This window comes from Anolis carolinensis, unplaced genomic scaffold (assembly GCF_035594765.1).
Source record: "Anolis carolinensis isolate JA03-04 unplaced genomic scaffold, rAnoCar3.1.pri scaffold_7, whole genome shotgun sequence".
In the NCBI taxonomy this organism is placed as follows: Eukaryota; Metazoa; Chordata; class Lepidosauria; order Squamata; family Dactyloidae; genus Anolis; species Anolis carolinensis.
This window is the reverse complement of record NW_026943818.1, coordinates 369,257-392,173: the sequence shown is the minus strand read 5'-3', so window position 1 is coordinate 392,173 and position 22,917 is coordinate 369,257. Positions and strand designations below refer to the sequence as shown.

The following is a 22,917-nucleotide window of genomic DNA, read 5'->3' as shown; positions in this document are numbered from 1 at the left end:
TATTATTATTGAGGGAATGTTACTATTGGCCACCTTGGTTAGCATCGAACGGCCTCGCAGTTTCAGTGCCTGGCTACTCCCTGCCTTTGAAGTTGATTATTATTATTATTATTATTATTATTATTGAAGGAATGTTACCATTGGCCACCTTGGTAAGCACTGAAGAGCCTCGCCGCTTCAGTGCCTGGGTGCTCCCTGCCTGTTTATTATTATTATTATTATTATTATTATTATTATTATTGAGGGAATTTTGCTGTTGGCCACCTTGATTAGCATCGAACAGCCTCGCAGTTTCAGTGCCTGGCTGCTCCCTGCCTGTGAAGTTGATTATTATTATTATTATTATTGAAGGAATGTTACCATTGGCCACTTTGGTTACCACTGAAGGGCCTCGCAGCTTCAATGCCTGGCTGCTTCCTGCCTGTTTATTATTATTATTATTATTATTATTGAGGGAATTTTGCTGTTGGCCACCTTGATTAGCATCGAACAGCCTCGCAGTTTCAGTGCCTGGCTGCTCCCTGCCTGTGAAGTTGATTATTATTATTATTATTATTATTATTATTGAAGGAATGTTACCATTGGCCACTTTGGTTACCACTGAAGGACCTCGCAGCTTCAGTGCCTGGCTGCTTCCTGCCTGTGAAGATTATTATTATTATTATTATTATTATTGATGGAATGCTGCCTTGGTTAGCATCGAATGGCCTTGCAGCTTCAGTGCCTGCCTGCTCCTTGCCTGTTTATTATCATTATCATTATTATTATTGAGGGAATTTTGTCGTTGGCCACCTTGGTTAGCACTGAAGAGCCTCGCAGCTTCAGTGTCTGGCTGCTCCCTGCCTGTGAAGTTTATTATTATTATTATAAAGGGGGAGTAACTGAGAGTAATTGGGGGGGGGGGGGGGGAATTAGGTTGTCAGAAGCTGGGGCTAACCGCGGGAGCTCTCCCCGCCCCCCTCCCTGGGTGGCGTCGGCGTGCCTCTGTTTCGCGGGGCGACGTGGGCCAGGCCCCTCCCTCTTGTTTCCCTCACCACGACGACGACGAGGAGGAGGAGGAGGAGCATGGCGACGCCTTCTTCGGCTTCTTCGTCTTCGCGCCGAGGGAGAGGAGGAGGAGGAGGAGGCCCCGGAGTTTGGCCGGGGAGGAGGCCTCCCCGCCGGGCCCGCGTCTCGCCGCCTCCCCCGGCTCCGCTCCCGGCCAGGCCTCGCCGGAGGGCGGCGGCGGCGGCGGCGGCGGCGGGGGGCTCGGTGCAGGCCTCGCTGCTCCCGCCTCCCCCGGCCTCGTCCCCGATCCTGCTCCACCTCCTCCGCCGCCGCCGCGCCGTCACCGTGGACAGCTCCAAGGCCCGCACCTCCCTCCAGGCCCTCAAGAGGAGCCTTAAGCAGCTGCGATGGAAGGAGGTAAGGCCAGGCCTCGCTAGGCCTCGCTAGGCCTCTCCAGGCCTTCCTTCTTTCCCTCAGCTTAAGCGGCTGAGGGGGAAAAGGAAGGGGCCCGAGGCCGCGAGGCATGCCGGGAGTTGTAGTCCAAAACACCCTGAGGGGAAAAAAAGAAAACCCAGGCCTGAGGTAAAGGCTTCAAGCGCGCAGCTAGGCCCAAGCCGGAAGTAAACAAACCAGGCCACGCCCCCCCTCGCAAGCCCTTCAAGGCTCTCACACAAAACCTGTGTTGATTTAGGGTTGCTGTAGTCCGGGCGAGCTCCCGCTGTTAGCCCCAGCTTCTGCCAACCTAGCAGTTCGACAACACTCAGATATGAGTAGAGCAATAAGTACTGCAAGTGGCTGGACTTGCTGAGTAGATCAATAGGGACTGCAAGTGGCTGGACTTGCTGGCCGAAATGTCTGCGGTTCGAATCCAGGAGCGCAGGGTGAGCTCCCGCCGTCAGCCCCAGCTTCTGCCAACCTAGCAGTTTGACAACACTCAGATGTGAGTACGGTAAGCTGTTGGACTTGCTGACCCAAAGGTTGGTGGTTTGAGTCCGGGAGAGCAGGGTGAGCTCCTGCCGTTAGCTCCAGCTTCTGACAATCTAGCAGTTCGAAAACATGCTGATGTGAGTAGATCAATAGGTACTGCAAGTAGCTAGCTGGACCCAAAGGTTGTTGGTTTGAATTCGGGAGAGCAGAGTGAGCTCCCGCCGTTAGCACCAGCTTCTGCCAACCTAGCAGTTCGACAACACTCAGATGTGAGTAGATCAATAGGTACGGTAAGTTGTTGGACTTGCTGACCCAAAGGTTGGTGGTTTGAATCCGGGAGAGCGGGGTGAGCTCACACTGTTAGCCCCCAGTTTCTGACAACCTAGCAGTTTGACAACATGCCGATGTGAGTAGATGAATAGGTACTGCAAGTAGCTGGACTTGGCCGTCTCCAAGGACGCTGCCTGGATGTTTTGATGTTGTTGATTTTTTTACCATCCTTGATGTGAGGCTTCTCTTATGTCCCTGCGTGGCGCTGGAGCTGACAGACGGAGCTCACCCACATTGGATTCAAACTGCTGATAATAAGGGCTGTCAGTGTTAATCAGGAGGGATAATGCTTCAAGAAAAAAAAATATTTCCAGAGCAAGATGACGCCTTCCTCCACCGGGTTATTTGCATCAGCATTCGCATAATTAGCTCCTATTAATTGCCTAAGCCGGGAGACTAGTGTAAGGCCGGTTGTGGCCTGCAGGGGGCGCTGTTGCCATTTGTAATTGGGAAATAAAATAATTAAGGAATCCTGATACAGTAATTCAGTTTTGTAACGTGCCCACTGAACTGGAAATCTCTTTCGGTTTGGTTAGGGATGCGTCTCACATGCGGATGCCTCACCGAACTACAAATCCCAGGGTGGCAATAGTCCCATTTCCGAAACGAGTGGCAGCGTCTACACTGTGGAATGAACACAGTTTGACGCCACTTGCGTTGCCTCTCTCCCCAGTTTCCCTTCGGCCGGCGCTTGCCCTGCGACATCTACTGGCACGGGGTGTCGTTTCACGACAACGCCATCTATTCCGGCCTGGTCAACAAATTCCCAGGTAATGCCTTGCGTCTTGCTCGTTGTGGTTGTGGTTGTGGTGATGTGGTTGTGGCCTTGGCCTTGGCTTTTGGGGACCCATCTCTTCCCTCTGAGGCTGAGAGAGAACGACCCGCCCAAGGGTGCCTGTTGCAACCCAGTGCGCCTTCTCCGCCCGCAGGCATGACGGAAATGGTGCGCAAGATCACGCTCAGCCGCGCCATGCGCACGATGCAGGAGCTCTTCCCCGAGGAGTACAACTTCTACCCCCGCTCCTGGATCCTGCCCGAGGAGTTCGCCATCTTCCTGGCCGAGGTCGGCGTATTCCATTTTCAGATTTCCTCACTCCAGTGGTTCCCAGTTCAGTGACTCCGCTCTGGGTTTTAATCCGAACTTTCAAGCTCCTCGGACAGGTTCGGTAGCCTTTCAGGGGCAGACCAACACCCAGAGTGGATTCACTGTATCCTAGGGTTGTGCGTTTGGGGTAAATCTTGCCCCGTTTCGTGTCCCGGCGTTCGTTTTTTGGGAGCCTCCCAAAATCAGGAGGGTAGATAACAGTTTTCGGTTTGGGGCCCGAAAGATCATTATGGGGTGGGGCTTCCCCGGCGTGTGGTTTCAGGAGGATTCTTACCTGGCGTGGTGTGCAGGCAGGTCCAGAAAGTGCACGCGCCTGCAGCCAAGCGCCTATTACTCTAGAGCAAGAGGTGTTTGGCTGCAGGCACTGGTAGGCATATGTACTTTCCAAGCCCGGCTGCATGCCATACCACATATGTTCTCTCCTTGGAAAGAGAGTGCGTGTGATGTGTGCAGGCCTGGAAAACGCATGCGCCTGCCAGTACCTGCAGCCGAGCGCCTCTTACTCCAGTATAAGAGGCGCTCAGCTGCAGGCACTGGCAGGTGCATATACTTTCCAGACTTGCCTGCCTGCCATGCCATCCATGCATTCCCCTTGGAAAGAGTACGTGCGTGGCATGCAGGTCCAGAAAACACACGCTCCTGCCAGTACCTACAGCTGAGCGCCTCTTACTCTAGCATAAGAGGTGCTCAGCTGCAGGCACTGGCAGGCGCATGCACTTTCCAAGCCTGCCTGCCTGCCATGCCACACATGCGCTCTCCTTGGAAAGAGAGTGTGTGTGTTGTGTGCAGGCCCAGAAAACACACATGCCTGCCAGTACCTGCAGCCGAGCGTGCCTTACTCTAGAGTAAGAGGCGCTCGGCTGCAGGCACTGGCAGGTGTGTTTACTTTCCAAGCATGCATGCCATGCCACTGATGCACTCACCTTGGAAAGAGTGTGTGTGTTGCATGCAGGCCCAGAAAGCGCACAAGCCTGCCAGTACCTGCAGCCAAGCGCCTCTTACTCTAGCATAAGAGGCGCTCAGCTGCAGGCACTGGCAGGCACGTGTGCCTTCCAAGCCTGCCTGCCTGCCATGGCACATATGTGCTCTCCTTGGAAAGAGAGTATGTGTGTTGTGTGCAAGCCCAGAAAGCGCTTGCACCTGCCAGTACCTGCAGCTGAGCGCCTCTTAACCTAGAGTAAGAGGCGCTCGGCTGCAGGCATGTGTACTTAAGTTTTTTAAGTTTTTTGTACTGAGCTGGGTTTGTTTTTAAAGGTGGGCAAAGTGTGTGTGTGTATAAAGAGAACCAAAATGAGTTCCGCAAGTCCCGACGAGATGCAAATGCGGGGCGCTCACGTTCCTGCGCTCCCTCCGCAGGTGCACATGATCAAGGACACCAACCCGTCCTGGAGGCCCACCTTCATCGTGAAGCCCGACGGCGGGTGCCAGGGGGACGGGATCTACCTCATCAAGGACCCCGGGGACGTGCGGATGACGAGCAATCTGCAGACGCGCCCGGCGGTGGTCCAGGAGTACATCTCCAAGCCCCTCCTGATCGACAAGCTCAAGTTCGACATCCGCCTGTACGTCCTGCTGAAGTCGCTGGAGCCGCTGGAGGTGTACGTGGCGCGGGACGGGCTGTGCCGCTTCTGCACGGAGCCCTACCAGGAGCCCCACCTCAAGAACCTCCACCTGGTCTTCATGCACCTCACCAACTACTCCCTCAACGTCCACAGCGGGAACTTTGTCCACTCGGACAGCGGCAACACCGGGAGCAAGCGCACCTTCTCCAGCGTCCTCGAGAGGCTCTCGTCCGGCGGCGTGGAGGTCCGCAAGGTCTGGTCCGACATCATTGCGCTGGTCATCAAGACCGTCATCGCCATGGTGCCCGAGCTGAAGGTCCACTACCAGTCGGAGCTCCCCGCGGGGAAGCCGGGACCCTCCTGCTTCCAGGTGAGACCACACTCGGTCCAGCTCCCCTCCATCCCACCCAGTTTGGAGACGATTTGCGCCCACTGACCCCTCTCTCTCCCGTAAAGATTTTAGGGTTCGACATCCTCCTGATGAAGAACCTGAAGCCCATTCTGCTGGAGGTGAACGCCAACCCCAGCATGAAAATAGAGCACGAGAAAGAGGTAGCGTGACGTACGGGTAGACTGCCCCTGTCTAGGGAGGCCTCCCCAAATTTTCTGAGCTGGGAGGGATGGGTTCCAGTCTTGAGCAGGGCACGGTGAGTGTCGGGTCTCACCGGCAATGTCTCTTTTGGGGTGCGGGCCCCCAGGTTTCCCCAGGAGTCATCGAGTACTTCCCGAGCCCCGTCGACGAGGAAATCAAGGTGGCCGTCATCCGGGACACCCTCCGCTTGGTGGATCCTCGAAAGAAGAAGAACCAGCAGGGAGAAGCCAGGTGAGGAGCGCCTTGGAATTATATTTGGAAGTCAGAATTATATTCAGAAGTCGGACTTCTATTCGGAAGTCGGAATTGTATTTGGAAGTCGGAATTGTATTTGGAAGTCGGAATTGTATTTGGAAGTCAGAATTATATTCGGAAGACAGAATTATATTCGGAAGTCGGACTTCTATTCGGAACTTGGAATTATATTCGGAAGTCGGAATTATATTTGGAAGTTGGAATTATATTTGGGAGTTGGAATTCTATTTGGAAGTCAGAATTGTATATGGAAGTCGGAATTATATTCGGAAGACAGAATTATATTTGGAAGTCGGACTTCTATTCGGAAGTCGGACTTCTATTCGGAAGTCGGACTTCTATTCGGAAGTCGGACTTCTATTTTGAAGTCAGAATTATATTCGGAAGCCGGACTTCTATTTGGAAGTCGAAATTCTATTCGGAAGTCAGAATTATATTCGGAAGTCAGAATTGTATTTGGAAGTCGGAATTCTATTTGGAAGTCGGAATTACATTCAGAAGTTGGACTTCTTCAACCTGGGTCCGTTCGTAAATATATTTTCTCTGATTTGCATGTTGTTTTGCACAGCTTGGTCCTGGCTTGTTGTCGGTCGACCCTTTAAGGTTGTTGGATTGTGGGGCTTTTGGGGGGAGCCGGACCCTCTTTGCAGGAGACAGCCAGGCTCTCGACCAATCGCAGAGGCTTCCCTCCCCCCCTCCCTCTTTGGCACCGTGTTTTCATTTTAATCGCTCTCTAATATTAGCTCCAAGAGGCCGTCGTAATTTGCACTTTCCGCTCTGCGTGTTCCTGATTCCCGGGCATCCTTCTCCCGCGCTTGAAATCCCGCCATTGCGGATTTGCATATCCATTCAGCCCGGCGCTGATGAATCGCTCATCTCATCCCGGCTGAAATGTCTGCAAATTGCATGTTTTAAAGGGGGTGAAAAACACCACCGTCTTCTGGTTTGGAGAGAATAAACACGGCCTTTCAGAAGCACCGAGTGAAATGTCATCTTCTGCAGAAAAAGAGATGCAAAGGAGGGTCTCTTTCTTGCAATGACAAGGCTGAACGTTAATGATTGAGATGTTGCCTTTGGGTATTGGTTCGTAAACGAGCTGAAACAGGAACCTGAATCTTTGGGAACATTTGCTCTGAGAAACACCAAGTAAACGTCACTTACCATATATACTCGAGTATAAGCCGACCCGAATATAAGCCGAGGCACCTAATTTTGCCACCAAAAAACTGGGAAAACCTTGACTCCAGTATAAGCTAAGGGTGGTGAATTTCAGAAATAAAAATATATACCAATAAAATTACCTTACCGTATATACTCGAGTATAAGCTGACCCGAATATAAGCCGAGGCACAAAAAACTGGGAAAACATTGACTCCAGTATAAGCCAAGGGTGGTAAATTTCAGAAATAAAAATAGATACCAATAAAATTACCTTACCATATATACTCGAGTATAAGCCGACCCGAATATAAGCCGAGGCACCTAATTTTACCACAAAAAACCTGGGAAAACATTGACTCCAGTATAAGCCGAGGGTGGGAAATTTCAGAAATAAAAATAGATACCAATAAAATTACCTTACCGTATATACTCGAGTATAAGCCGACCCGAATATAAGCCGAGGCACAAAAAACTGGTAAAACATTGACTCCAGTATAAGCCGAGGGTGGTGAATTTCAGAAATAAAAATAGATACCAATAAAATTACCTTACCGTATTTACTCGAGTATAAGCCAACCCGAATATAAGCCGAGGCACCTAATTTTACCACAAAAAAACCTGGGAAGACATTGACTCCAGTATAAGCTGAAGGTGGTACATTTCAGAAATAAAAATAGATACAAATAAAATTACCTTACCGTATATACTTGAGTATAAGCCGACCCGAATATAAGCCGAGACACAAAAAACTGGGAAAACATTGACTCCAGTATAAGCTGAGGGTGGGAAATTTCAGAAATAAAAATAGATACCAATAAAATTACCTTACCGTATATACTCGAGTATAAGCCGACCCGAATATAAGCCGAGGCTCCTAATTTTACCACAAAAAAACTGGGAAAACATTGACTCCAGTATAAGCCGAGGGTGGTAAATTTCGGAAATAAAAATAGATACCAATAAAATTACATTAATTGAGGCATCAGTAGGTTCAATGTTTTTGAATATTGACCTCAAATTGTAATTTAAGATAAGACATTTCTAAAAATAGTAGCTTAGCACTGGGGCAGAGAACATCTCTGGATTTCTTTGCCACTGGAAGAAGCCCTACTAACTTGGCCTCAAAAACTTGACTGTTTATATTTGCAGCCTTAATTACGTGTGCCAAGTCTGCCAAGGACTTTGTGTAAATAAAATTTTGTTTGATTGTTTAACCTGAAGTGCCTTTGGTTAACTGGGATTTCCAGAGCTTCTGAGTCAGGCCCCGCAGTTCACCTGGGCAAAGGAAGAAGCTTTAAAAGGTGCCTGGGTGTGACGGCATGCTGCCGCAAAACTCCCTCTTCCTTCTTCCCGAAACTCGGTTCGACTTTGAACCCGACAGCTGCCATTCGGGCCATCGCCGTCAATCTCGCCGCTTTTAATTAGCGGCTGGAACAGGCAGCCCGGCCGCGTGTCTCTCGGCATAAAGATTAAGGCAGACGCGGGGACGAAATGTTAATATAAATTAGCCGTCGTGTTTAAAAGATAAGCGGCCGCTCGGATTGTCATCGGCTTTGTCCAAATTGAAATCCCAGAGTCGCTAATTGGTTTCCCCGACCGGCGATCCCTTCTGAAGGCAGATCTGTCGCCGGTCAGCACATTAGAGGGACGGACGCGCCGGGGTCAGGCATTTAGTGTGGAAACGGAACCCGGCGTTGGCTCGCTTCCTCAGGCTTTGAGGCTGAGAGTGTGTAGACTCTTCCTAGGTCACGTGGCCACCAGCATGGCTGCAATGTTACGTTCCTGCCGGAGCAGTACCTATTGATCTACTCACACTCTGGGGATTGGTGCTCATCTTGGAGTAGTACCTATTGATCTACTCACACTCTTGGGGTTGGTGCTCATCTCGGAGCAGTACCTATTGATCTACTCACACTCTGGGGGTTCGTGCTCATCTTGGAGCAGTACCTATTTATCTATTCACACTCGGGTTTGGTGCTCATCTCGGAGCAGTACCTATTGATCTACTCACACTCTGGGGATTGGTGCTCATCTTGGAGCAGTACCTATTGATGTACTCACACTCTGGGGCGTTCGTGCTTATCTCCATGAGCCGAAGAGCCAGCGTTGTCCATAGACATCTCCAAGGTCATGTGGCCATGGGCATGACTGCGTGGAGTGCCAATGTTACGTTCCTGCCGGAGCAGTACCTATTGATCTACTCACACTCTGGGGTTGGTGCTTATCTTGGAGCATTACCTATTTATCTACTCACACTCTGGGGGGTTCGTGCTCATCTCCATGAGCCGAAGAGCCGGCGTTGTCCGTAGAATCCTCCAAGGTGACGTGGCCATCAGCATGACTGCATGGATTGCCAATGTTATGTTCCCGCTGGAACAGTACCTATTGATCTACTCACACTCTGGGGGTTTGTGCTCACCTCCATTTCTAAGCCGAAGAGCCGGCGTTGTCCGTAGACACCTCCTAGGTCATGTGGCCACTGGTATGACTGCATGGAGCAGATTCCTGCCATACCTATTGATCTACTCACATTGCATGTTTTCAAACTGCTAGGTTGGCAGGAGCTGGGGCTAACAGCGGGAGCTCACCTGCGAACCTGCAACCTTTTGGTCCGCAAGTCCATCAGCTCAATAAAATGAAAATAAATAAAATAAGATAAATATAAATATAAATAAAATTAATAAAAAATTAATAAACATAAAATAAATATAAATAAAATAAATATAATATATAAATAAGTAATGCTGTTCTTGTTTCCGTCCCTCTTTGACCAGCAGAGCGGAGCCTGTGCCTCTGGATGAAGAAGAGGAGGAGGAGGAGGAGGAGGAGGAGGAGGAGGAGGAGGAAGGCTTCCTGGACGAGGCGTCGATGGTCAGGCTGGAGCTGGGCGGCCGGGAGGGCTCCGTGGGGGAGACGGCGGTGCCCTCGCTGTGCCTGAAGCAGGTCTTCCCCAAGTACGCCAAGCAGTTCAACTTCCTGCGGCTGGTGGAGCGCGTGGCCGCACTCTTCATCCGCTTCCTGGGCGTCAAAGGCACCACCAAGCTGGGACCCACCGCCTTCCGGACATTTATAAGGTGAAAGGTTAGGGGGTCATTACTTTTATTATTATTATTATTATTATTATTATTATTATTATTATTATTATATTAATGCAAGTGTCTCCCCATGGAGCTGAGACCATTATTGTTGTTATTATTATTATTATTATTATTATTATTATTATTATTTTCCTGCAAGTGTGTCCCCATGGAGTTGAGACCATCATCATCATCATTATTATTATTATTATTATTATTATTATTATTATTATTATTATATTAATGCAAGTGTCTCCCCATGGAGCTGAGACCATTATTATTATTATTATTATTATTATTATTATTATTATTATTATTATCATTATTATTATTATTATTATTATTTTCCTGCAAGTGTGTCCCCATGGAGTTGAGACCATCATCATTATTATTATTATTATTATTATTATTATTATTATTATTATTATTATATTAATGCAAGTGTCTCCCCATGGAGCTGAGATCATCATCATCATCATCATCATTATTATTATTATTATTATTATTATTATTATTATTTTCCTGCAAGTGTCTCCCCATGGAGCTGAGATGATGATGATGATGATGATTATTATTATTATTATTATTATTTATGTGCAAGTGTCTCCCCATGGAGCTGAGACCATTATTATTATTATTATTATTATTATTATTATTATTATTATTATTTTCCTGCAAGTGTGTCCCCATGGAGTTGAGACCATCATCATCATCATCATCATTATTATTATTATTATTATTATTATTATTATTAATGCAAGTGTCTCCCCATGGAGCTGAGATCATCATCATCATCATCATCATCATTATTATTATTTTCCTGCAAGTGTCTCCCCATGGAGCTGAGATGATGATGATGATGATGATTATTATTATTATTATTATTTATGTGCAAATGTCTCCCCATGGAGCTGAGACCATTATTATTATTATTATTATTATTATTATTATTATTATTATTATTTTCCAAGCAAGTGTGTCCCCATGGAGCTGAGATCATTATTATTATTACAGTAGAGTCTCACTTATCCAAGCCTCACTTATCCAAGCTTCTGGATTATCCAAGCCATTTTTGTAGTCAATGTTTTCAATATATCATGATATTTTGGTGCTAAATGTGTAAATATAGTAATTACAACATAACATTACTGTGTATTGAACTACTTTTTCTGTCAAATTTGTGGTATAACATGATGTTTTGGTGCTTAATTTGTAAAATCATAACCTAATTTGATGTTTAATAGGCTTTTCCTTAATCCCTCCTTATTATCCAAGATATTCGCTTATCCAAGCTTCTGCCGGCCCGTTTAGCTTGGATAAGTGAGACTCTACTGTATTATTATTATTTTCCAAGCAAGTGTGTCCCCACGGAGCTGAGATTATTATTATTATTATTATTATTATTATTATTATTATTATTATTATTATCATGCAAATGTCTCCCCATGGAGCTGAGATCATTATGATTATAATAATAATTATTATTAATGCAAGTGTGTACCCATAGAGCTGCGATCATTACTACTACTACTACTACTACTGTTGTTATTATTATTATTATTATTATTATTATTATTATTAATTTCCTGAAAGTGGATTTCCCCATGGAGCCGAGATCATTATTATTATTATTATTATTATTATTATTATTATCCTGCAAGTGTGTCCCCATAGAGCCGAAACAATCATTATTATTATCATCATCATCAGATCCTAGTAGGGTGGCCTTTTGCAGTTGGCAGATCGTAATTTTGTCAATGCCTATTGTTTCCAAATGCCGGCTGAGATCTTTTGGCACGGCACCCAGTGTGCCCATCACCACCGGGACCCCCTGCACTGGTTTCTGCCAGAGTCTTTGAAGTTCAATCTTGAGGTCCTGAGAGCGGCTGAGTTTTTCCTGTTGTTTTTCGTCAATGCGACTGTCACCTGGGATGGCGACATCAATGATCCAAACCTTTTTCTTTTCCACAACTGTGATGTCTGGTGTGTTGTGTTCCAGAACTTTGTCAGTCTGGATTCGGAAGTCCCACAGTATCTTTGCGTGTTCATTTTCCACAACCTTTGCAGGTTTGTGATCCCACCAGTTCTTTGCTGCTGGGAGGTGGTACTTGAGGCATAAGTTCCAATGAATCATTTGGGCCACATAGTTGTGCCTCTGTTTGTAGTCTGTCTGTGCGATTTTCTTACAGCAGCTGAGGATATGATCAATGGTTTCGTCGGTTTCCTTGCACAGTCTGCATTTTGGGTCATCAGCTGATTTTTCAATCTTGGCCTGAATTGCCTTTGTCCTGATGTCTTGCTCCTGGGCTTATTATTATTATTATTATTATTATTTTTATTAATTGCCTTTGTCCTGATGTCTTGCTCCTGGGCTTATTATTATTATTATTATTATTATTATTATTATTATTATTAATTGCATTTGTTCTGATGTCTTGCTCCTGGGCTGCAAGGATCAGGCCTTCTGTCTCCTTCTTCAGGGTCCCATTCGTGAGCCAGAGCCAGGTCTTCTCCTTATCGGCTTTTCCTTCAATTTTGTCAAGGAACTTTCCATGCAGTGTTTTGTTGTGCCAGCTGTCAGCTCTAGTTTGTAGTGCGGTTTTCTTGTACTGGTTTTTTGTCTGCTGTGTTTTGAGGAGTTTCTGATTTTTGACTTCAATCAAAGCAGGTTCTTCAATTATTATTATTATTATTATTATTATTATTATTATTATTATTATTATTATTATATTAATGCAAGTGTGTTCCCATGGAGCTGAGATGATGATGATGATGATGATGATTATTATTATTTTTGTGCAAGTGTCTCCCCATGGAGCTGAGATCATTATTATTACTACTATTATTATTTCCTGAAAGTGGATTTCCCCAAGGCATTGAGCATTGTGTCCACTCACCATTCCTTTTCTTGATTCCGTCCCAGGAACAGCCGGGTGAGCAACAGCGGGTTCAGCATGGCCGCGGCCGACATCCTCTACATCGACATCACCCGGAGGGGCAGCGGCTACGGGGCCGAACAGAGGGACTCCGGTGAGACCAAGACCCCACCTCTAAAAACAGGGGGTTTTGGGGGGGTGGGTTGGGGGATTTTATGTTTTTATTATTGACACAACAACGTTGTATGACACAGCAAACAAGATAGACATGCTGGATTTCGTATCACAAAATCACAAGTCAAACACTTCCCAAGTGTCTAGGACTGTGTGATGTATATTATTATTATTATTATTATTATTATTATTATTATTATTATTATTATTATTATTTTATTATGACCCAGCAAACAAGATAGATATGCTGGATTTCGTATCACAAAACCACAAGTCGAACTCTTCCCAAGTGTCTAGGACTGTGTGATGTATTATTATTATTATTATTATTATTATTATTATTATTATTTTATTTTCACAAAATCACAAGTCGACCACTTCCCAAGTGTCTAGGACTGTGTGATGTATTTTCGGATGATGCGTGCAGATCCCAGCAGGGTGGCCTTTTGCAGTTGGCAGATCGTAATTTTGTCAATGTCTATTGTTTCCAAATGCCGGCTGAGATCTTTTGGCACGGCACCCAGTGTGCCCATCACCACCGGGACCACCTGCACTGGTTTCTGCCAGAGTCTTTGCAGTTCAATCTTGAGGTCCTGAGAGCGGCTGAGTTTTTCCTGTTGTTTTTCGTCAATGCGACTGTCACCTGAGATGGCGACATCAATGATCCAAACCTTTTTCTTTTCCACAACTGTGATGTCTGGTGTGTTGTGTTCCAGAACTTTGTCAGTCTGGATTCGGAAGTCCCACAGTATCTTTGCGTGTTCATTTTCCACGATCTTTGCTGGTTTTTATTATTATTATTATTATTATTATTATTATTATTATTATTATAATATTTATTACAATACTTATATCCCGCCCTTCTCACCTCTAGGGGACTCAGGGCGGCTTACAATAAAACACAATATAAAAATATTACAGACAATTCAATCAATTAAAATTAAATACATTAAACATTGATAAAAATATACATATAAATACACAATTGCTATTTTCATTGTTGTTGTTGTTGTTATTATTATTATTATTATTATTATTATTATTATTATTATTATTATGGGTAGGGGTATCTTATGTATTTTATTGTTTGGGTTTTGTGTTTATCTGTTTTGACTTGAACCATTAGGGAGAGGTGGGTAATACTGTACATGCAAATAATAATAATAATAATAATAATAATAATAATAATAATAATAATAATAATAATAATAATGGTAGTAAATACAGTAGAGTCTCACTTATCCAACATAAACGGGCCGGCAGAATGTTGGATAAGTGAATATGTTGGATAATAAGGAGAGATTAAGAAAAAGCCTATTAAACATCAAAATGGGTTATGATTTTACAAATTAAGCACCAAAATATCATGTTATACAACAAATTTGACAGAAAAAGTAGTTCAATAAGCAGTAATGTTATGTAGTAATTACTGTATTTACTAATTTAGCACCAAACTATCATGATATATTGAAAACATTGACTACAAAAATGCGTTGGATAATCCAGAATGTTGGATAAGCGAGTGTTGGATAAGTGAGACTCTACTGTATATATACATATTTAATAGCGACATTTATATCTTGCCCTTCTCACCTTGGAGGGGACTCAGGGCAGCTTACAAGTCATATGTACATACAATATATTAATACATGCAATATGTGTGTGTGTGTTTGTTTGACCTTAATTAAAAATCATATATATATATATACACACACACACACACACACACACACACATATACTTGTTTGACCTTAATTAAAAATCAGTAATATATATATATATATATATATATATATATATATATATATATATAAAAATCTACTTGTTTGACCTTAATTAAAAAACCAATAATAATGATAATAATAATAGTAGATATATATATATATATATCTACTTGTTTGACCTTAATTAAAAATTTATATTAATGATAATACATATATATATATATATATATATATATATATATATATATAATCTGCTTGTTTGACCTTAATTAAAAAACTAATAATAATAATAGATATATAGCTATACTTGTTTGACCTTAATAAAAAATCATATATATATATATCTACTTTAATAATGATGATAATAGTCTATATATAGATATTATATATCTATATATCTACTTGTTTGACCGTAATTAAAAATTAATAATAATGAGGTAAAAGTTTCCCCTGACGTTAAGTCCAGTCGTGCCCAACTCTGGGGCTTGGTGCTCACCTCCATTTCTAAGCCGAAGAGCTGGCGTTGTCCGTAGACTCCTCCAAGGTCATGTGGCCACTGGCATGACTGCATGGAGCGCTGTTACCTTCCTGCCAGAGTGGTACCTATTGATCTACTCACATTTGCATGTTTTTGAACTGCTAGGTTGGCAGGAGTTGAACCTGGAACCTTTTGGTCTGCAAGTTCAGCAGCTCAGCGCTTTAACACACTTTGCCACCAGGGCCCCATGATAGTAGATATGTGTGTGTGTGTGTGTGTGTGTGTGTGTGTGTGTGTGTGTGTGTGTATATATATATATATATATATATAACATATATTTATATAAAAATCTACTTATTTTTCTTTAATTAAAAAAAAACAATTATATATATATATATATAATCTACTTGTTTGACCTTAATTAAAAATCAATAATAATAATAATCTACTTGTTTGATCTTAATTAAAAATCAATAATAATAATAATACCCTGTTTTCCCGAAAGTAAGACATCCCCAGAAAATAAGACCTAGTAGAGGTTTTGCTGAATTGCTAAATATAAGGCCTCCCCCGAAAGTAAGACCTAGTAAAGTTTTTGTTTGGAAGCATGCAGGGTCGGTAAATGTACATACCATGGATTGTTGTACATGGAAATAAAGGTAGTGACAAGAAATAATAATAATAATATAATAACTTTATCCTTGTATCCCACCTCCATCTCCCAGAAGGGACTCAGGGCAGCTTACACAGGGACAAGCCAAACAACAACAACATAAATTTACATACAAACAGAAATTTAAAACAGTAATTTTAAAACAGTAAAGCAATCTATATATATAAAAGAGTGATGGCATCAGGGCAGCGGACAAAACAACAAAACTACAGGCCCCCCAACCTCGAAATTTGACAACACAACCCATCATTCACGGCTCTAGGTTGATACAACAAAAAGAAAAGAAAAATAAAGTCCCAATTACAGGGAGAGGAATAATAGTTTTTATCCAATTGCTGCCAGTTAGAAGGCTAAGCTCCGCCCACTTGGTCTCCTAGCAACCCACTCAGCCCAGTGTTAATAAAAGAATAAAAAATAAAATAAATACAAATAATACAATAAAAATAATTAAAAACACTAAAAAAATTAATACAATAAAATACTATTAACAAAATAACTAAAAACAATACAACAAAATAATAAAATATAATAAATAAAAAAGATAAGTTACAATAAAATTAATTAAAAAAATACAAATAACGTCAAATAAAAATTCCACAACAACTTTTAACCAATACCACCACCACTTTGCCACAGCAACGCGTGGCCGGGCACAGCTAGTAAAATATAATATAGAAATTCTTGAAAGGATTCACAGTTTGGTTATGCTGTTTGGTGATGACAACTACTGTACCGTAGATAATAAATTTTCATTTTTAAAAATTCAACCATAAATGTGAATTTGTCTTTGTGGAAAAATAAGACATCCCCTGAAAATAAGACCTAGCGCCTCTTTGGGAGCAAAAAATTAATATAAGACACTGTCTTATTTTCGGGGAAACAGGGTAGTAGTAGTAGTAGTAGATTGCTGCCTGTCTCAACTGCCTGCTTGTAATGATGATGATGATGATGATGATGATGATGATGATGATGATGATGACCCGACTGGCGTGTTCTTTGCTGGCAGGGATGGGCCTGCAGGCCTTTGTGGAGGGGCTGTGCTTCCTGGCCCAGCGGCGCTACAAGTCCCTGCCTTTGCACGAGCAGGTGGAGCTGCTGCTGGACTTCTGCGAGTGCAACCTGGCCGCGCTGGACCAGAAGCGCCAGGCCGGAGCGAGGCCCACCGCCCTGGTCACCTGCCGCCCGGACCGCCTGCAGCTCAGCCCCGGGCCCCACCCCTCGGACCCCGCCCGGCCCCCCCCCGCAGCCCCACACAGGCCCTGAAGGACCACCAGCACCACGACCCTCCGGAGCCCTATTTTCCTATTTATTGACCCCACCGAGATCCCATTCGGGACGTCCGGCCACTGCGTCGTCCGGAGGAGCCGGCTCCGCTCGAGCCTTTCGCGCAGAAGCGACGGCACGGATTCGGGCGCAGCGGGATTCGGACGGAGCTCCGCACGAGAGAGAGAGACGGGACTCGCAGGAGATGGCGTTTTTGGAGAACGGAAATACTATTTATTTATTTCAGACCTTTGTCGAGGGCTGATTTAATCGGGACGGACCGGAAATAGTGCGCACGGCACGACCACGGCTTTTTGGGGTGCGATGCGCGTGGGGAACGGACCCTTCCCGGGTTGGGTGTCCCTGCACGACCACGTCTTTTTGGGGGTGCGACGTGGTTGGGTTCCGTGAGTTGCATGCCTGGGGAACCGGGGGGCACTATTGACACCAAGCTTTGCACACTTCTGCGTCCTGTGAGCGTTCGTAAACACTTTGGCCCAGCTGCATGTCTCATCCTTGGCACTTTGGTTTCTCGGTTGTTAGACTGGCGTGCCTAGGCCTAGGCCAGCCTGTTCTGAAGGTGGGAAAAAACTCCAAAGGAGCCCTTCTTGGGGTTCTTCCTTTTGGGAAATGGACCTCAGTCCTTGGAGATGAACGTGCGCCAATGAGAGGGTTGGGTGTCCCTGCACGACCACAGCTTTTTGGAATACGACGTGGTTGGGTTCCGTGAGTTGCATGCCTGGGGAACCGGGGGGCACAATTGACACCCATCCAAGGCAGCTTAGTACGCTTCTGCGCCCCACTAGCGTCCGTAAATACTTGGGCCCGGCTGCACAGCTCATCCTTGGCACTTTGGTTTCTCGGTTGTTAGACTGGCTTGCCTAGGCCTAGGCCAGCCTGTTCTGAAGGTGGGAAAAACCCCCAAAGGAGCCCTTCTTGGGGTTCTTCCTTTTGGGAAATGGACCTCAGTCCATTGAGAGGGCATTCCTTAAATGTAAACACAGCACAGAATAATAATAATAGTAATAATAGTAATAATAATAATAATAATAATAATAATAATAATAATAATGCTGCTGCAGAGGAAATTAGTCTCAAGAAACTCCATTTCCCAGGAGGCTTAGCAAAGGGAAGAGGAAGGAGAGGGCCCTTGACGAGGCTCACCTGTCGGGCTTCTCGTCAGTCTCACCAGCTTCAGGTGGGACCAGGCCTCACGTGCAGGAGGAAACAAGGCTGCCTTTCCAGAACTGGTTTAGACTTCCAGAAGCTTCCAAATCGAGTGAGTTTGGCCTCTCTTGGGCTGGTCTGTCTTTATTCCAGGGAAGGGGCAAGTCACACTCTCTCGGCCACAAGGCTCGTCCCGAGTCCATGCTGAGAAAACCCCTTGGAACAGGCCTGCCTGCTCTGAAGGTGGGAAAAAAACCCAAATTAGCATTTTTCTTGACATTTCCCTAACCTTTTAGAGATTTTATCTCTTTGCAAAGCCATGACCTGGTCAGAAGTCACAACTTTTGGAAATGTTTGACTTCTGGTCAGAAACATCAGTTAGAGTCATAAGCTTTTAGGAAAAAAATGGTGTTTGTGCATGGCACTTAAATTTCTCAGTTGTTAGACTGATGCACCTAAGTATCTTTTTGAACTGTTGGGGACACAAATATGCCAATAGTCAAAAGCCACAACCTTTGGAAAAGTGTGACTTCTGGTCAAAAACATCTCTTAGTAATAAGCTTTTAGGAAAAAAATGGTGTTTGTGCATGGCACTTAAGTTTCTCATTTGTTAGACTGATGCACTTAAGTGTCTTTTTGATCTGTTGGGGACAAAAATATGCCAATAGTCAAAAGCCATAACTTTTGGAAAAGTGTGACTTCTGGTCAAAAGCATCTGTTAGAGTCATAAGCTTTTTGGGGGTAAAAATGGCGGCCGTGCATGGCACTTAGGTTTCTCAGTTGTTAGACTGATGCACTTAAGTGTCTTTTTGATCTGTTGGGGACAAAAATATGCCAATAGGCAAAAACCACAACCTTTGGAAAATTGCGACTTCTGGTCAAAAGCATCTGTTAGAGTCATAAGCTTTTGGGGGGTAAAAATGGCGTTCGTGCATGGCACTTACATTTCTCAGTTGTTAGACTGATGCACTTAAGTGTCTTTTTGAACTGTTGGCGACAAAAATATGCCTAAAAATACAAAACTGCATTTGTGCATGGCACTTAGGTTTCTCAGCTGTTAGACTGATGTACCCAGGGATCTTTTCGAACTGTTGGGGAGAAAAAAAATATGCCAACGGTCAAAAGCACAGCCCTTTAGGAGTCATAACCTTTTGGGAAAAAATGGCATTCGTACATGGCACTTAGGTGCATCAGTCTAACAACTGAGCAACCTAAGTGTCTTTTTGAACTGTTGGGGACACAAATATGCCAATAGTCAAAAGCCATAACTTTTGGGAAAGTGCGACTTCTGGTCAAAAGCACAACCTGTTAGGAGTCATAACCTATTTGGGGGGAAATTGTGTTCATGCATGGCACTTAGGTTTCTCAGCTGTTAGACTGATGTACCTAGTTATCTTTTCGAACTGTTGGGGACAAAAATATGCCAAAACATACATCACAATTTTGGGGAAATTGCATTAATACATGGCACTTAGGTTTCTCAGCTGTTAGACTGATGCACCCAGGTATCTTTTTGATCTGTTGGGGACAAAAATATGCCAATAGGCAAAAGCCACAACCTTTGGAAAAGTGCGACTTCTGGTCAAAAGCACAACCTGTTAGGAGTCATAGCCTATTTGGGGAAAAATGGCGTTCATACATGGCACTTAGGTTTCTCAGTTGTTAGACTGATGCACCTAAGTATCTTTTTGAACTGTTGGGGACAAAAAAAAACACAAACCAAAAAATACAAAACTGCATTTGTGCTTGGCACTTAGATTTCTCAGCTGTTAGACTGATGTACCCAGGGATCTTTTCGAACTGTTGGGGACAAAAAAAAAAAATATATGCCAACGGTCAAAAGCATGACCTGTTTGGAGTCATAAACTTGGGGGAAAATGGTGGGTGTGCATGGCACTTAGGTTTCTCAGTTGTTAGACTGATGAACCCAGGGATCGTTTTGAACTGTTGGGGACACAAATATGCCAAAAACCTTCATATATTCAGCATACAGGTACGGTTAGGAATTGTGGGAGTTGGAGTCCACCGGGAGGGAGGGAGGGAGGGCCCAAGTTTGCCCACGCCTGCTGTATGGCCAGGTGTAGGTGTTCCGTGATTACACGGTCGCCCATAAACCAGAAGGTCCCAACCTTTGGGTCCAGCCTTTGGACTTCAGCTCCCACACTCCCCAACCGCAGGGATTTCTGGGAGTCGAAGTCCAACACTCCTGGAGGCCCAAAGGCTGGAACCACCGATCTATTGATAGCAGGGATTCTCAAACGTTGGTACTTTCGGTAAAAAGCATAACCTGTTAAAGAATCATAAATGGCGTTCATGCATGGCACTTGGGTTTCTCAGTTGTTAGACTGATGCACCCAGGTATCTTTTTGAACTGTTGGGGACACAAATATGCCAGTAGTCAAAAGCCAAAAACCTTTAGTCAGTAGTCCAAAAACCTTTGCAAAAGTGCGACTTCTGGTAAAAAGCACGACCTGTTAAAGAGTCATAACCTTTTTGGGGGGGAAAGGGCACTTGTGCGTGGCACTTAGGTTTCTCAGTTGTTAGACTGATGTACCTTGGTATCGTTTTTGAACTGTTGGGAACAAAAATATGCCAATGGTTAAAAGCACGACCTGTTAAGAGTCATAACCTTTTGGGGGGGAAATGGCGTTCATGCATGGCACTTGGGTTTCTCAGTTGTTAGACTGATGCACCTAAGTGTCTTTTTGAACTGTTGGGGACACAAATATGCCAAGGCACAAAACACATACATATGCACACACACATATCTGTGGGATTAATGCACACACCGCATTAATCCCACAGAGCAGAAGTCTTAGCTGTCCTTGCGAATGTGAAATTTGTGTGGCAGGCGGGACCTGCCGACGTTATTCCGACCTCGTTTGTGTAATTATATATATATATATATCTGTATCTATCGAAGGCTTTCACGACCGGAATCGCCAGGTTAGGCTGCAAGTTTTCCAGGCTGCTTGGATATGTCCCAGCATCATTCTCTCCTGACGTTTCACCCACATCTACGACAGACATCCTCAGAGGCTGTGAGGTCTGTTGGAAATGAGGCAAGTGGGGTTCATCTATCTATCTATCTGTGGAATGTCACATCCGAATGTTGTAATTGGCCTTGATTGTCACGGAATGGCCTTGCAGCTTCAAGGCCTGGCTGCTTCCTGCCTTGGGGAAGTGGGAACCCCTTGGTTGGGAGGTGGTCAGTGGTTCCCTTTGATGTCTGGTAAGAACAACTTCCAGACAGGAAAACAATCAGGGCCAGCTAACACCTCCCAACCAAGGATTTCCCCCAGGCAGGAAGCAGCCAGGCTTTGAAGCTGCATGGCCATTCAGTGCTAATCAAGCAACATTCTGACTTTCCTCAAACAGGCAAGAGTTCGTTCTTTCTTTCTTTCATTCCACACAACCTCTGCCGTAGATAGATGTGGGCGAAACGTCAGGAGAGCATGCTTCCGGGGCATGTCCATGCATCCTGGAATACTCCCAGCAACCCAATAATTTATTCTGTTTTGTTTATTTGCACAAAAAAAGACCCAAAATCCGGTGTTTTCCTTTGCGTGGGAGCGGGTTTGGATCGCGTGTCCCTCGGGACCAATGCCGAGCAGACCCCGGTCCTGCGTGTAACACGCATGTAAACACATGCCCATTTGACATGCAATGAATGGTGTGAATATCTGGGAAACAACGTGTATCTCGTATGTCTCCGGATGCGTCCGCACGGTGGGATTAGTCCACTTTGGCACCACTTGCGCCGCTTTGGCTCCATGCGAGGGAATCCTGGGAGTTGTAGTGCATTGCGGAGAAGGCCAGGACCGCATAGCATTGGGCCGGTGGTTCCAAACCGCATTAATTCCTCTGTGGAGACGCACCGAGTGGGGCCCCTTACAGCCACAGCTATTTCAAGGGCTCGGTCCCATTTCCAAAACACTAAAGTTTTAAAGTTCGGACTAAAACCCAGAGCGGGTTTGCTTGTTTTGCTCTAAGCATGAGATGTAACTATTGGCAACATCGAACGTGAGCGAAGACACACTCACAACCACAGGAATGCATTAAATTTTTGCCTGGTCTGCTCTGGGCTTGCCCCACTTGCATTTATTATTCCTCCTGCAGATATGTAAACACGTGTAGAAAAGCCATGTCTGTGTGCGTGTGGGTTGGTTGGTTTGTACCACAAAGGCTCAGATGCAAACCCAAGAAGGGGACAAAAATATGCCAGTGGTCAAAAGCACGACCTTTGGGGGGGGGGGGGGGGATGGCATTTGTGCATGGCACTTAGGTTTCTCAATTGTTAGACTGATGTACCTTGGTATATTTTTTGAACCGTTGGGGAAAAAATATGCCAATAGTCAAAAGCCATAACTTTTGGAAAAGTGCGACTTCTGTTCAAAAGCACAACCTGTTAGGAGTCATAACCTATTTGGGGGGAAATGGTGTTCGTGCATGGCACGAAGGTTTCTCAGTTGTTAGACTGATCCACCTAAGTATCTTTTTTGAACTGTTGGGGAAAAAATATGCCAATAGTCAAAAGCCACAGCCTTTGGAAAAGTGTAACTTCTG

The 22,917-nt window shown here is 44.6% G+C and overlaps 1 protein-coding gene across 5 annotated transcripts; it reads left to right on the top strand.

The window, feature by feature from the left end:
* Window positions 1-346: 346 nt before the first annotated feature.
* On the top strand, window positions 347-22,432 carry ttll11 (tubulin tyrosine ligase like 11). 5 transcript variants are annotated; one of them, XM_062959750.1, is made up of 9 exons: window positions 988-1,404; window positions 2,918-3,014; window positions 3,174-3,307; window positions 4,706-5,281; window positions 5,368-5,463; window positions 5,610-5,734; window positions 9,694-9,993; window positions 12,920-13,026; window positions 16,928-22,432. In XM_062959750.1, the coding sequence occupies exons 1-9, from the start codon at window positions 1,066-1,068 to the stop codon at window positions 17,182-17,184; spliced, it is 2,031 nt and encodes a 676-aa protein (XP_062815820.1). In that variant the 5' UTR covers window positions 988-1,065; the 3' UTR covers window positions 17,185-22,432. The 5 variants fall into 5 exon arrangements, 4 of the variants coding, with proteins under 4 accessions (XP_062815818.1, XP_062815819.1, XP_062815820.1 ...); XM_062959751.1 differs by lacking the exon at window positions 988-1,404 and adding an exon at window positions 1,704-1,927; XR_010000159.1 differs by lacking the exon at window positions 3,174-3,307 and having other exon boundaries at window positions 347-1,404; window positions 9,694-10,000; window positions 16,928-16,950.
* The last annotated feature ends 485 nt before the right edge of the window (window positions 22,433-22,917 follow it).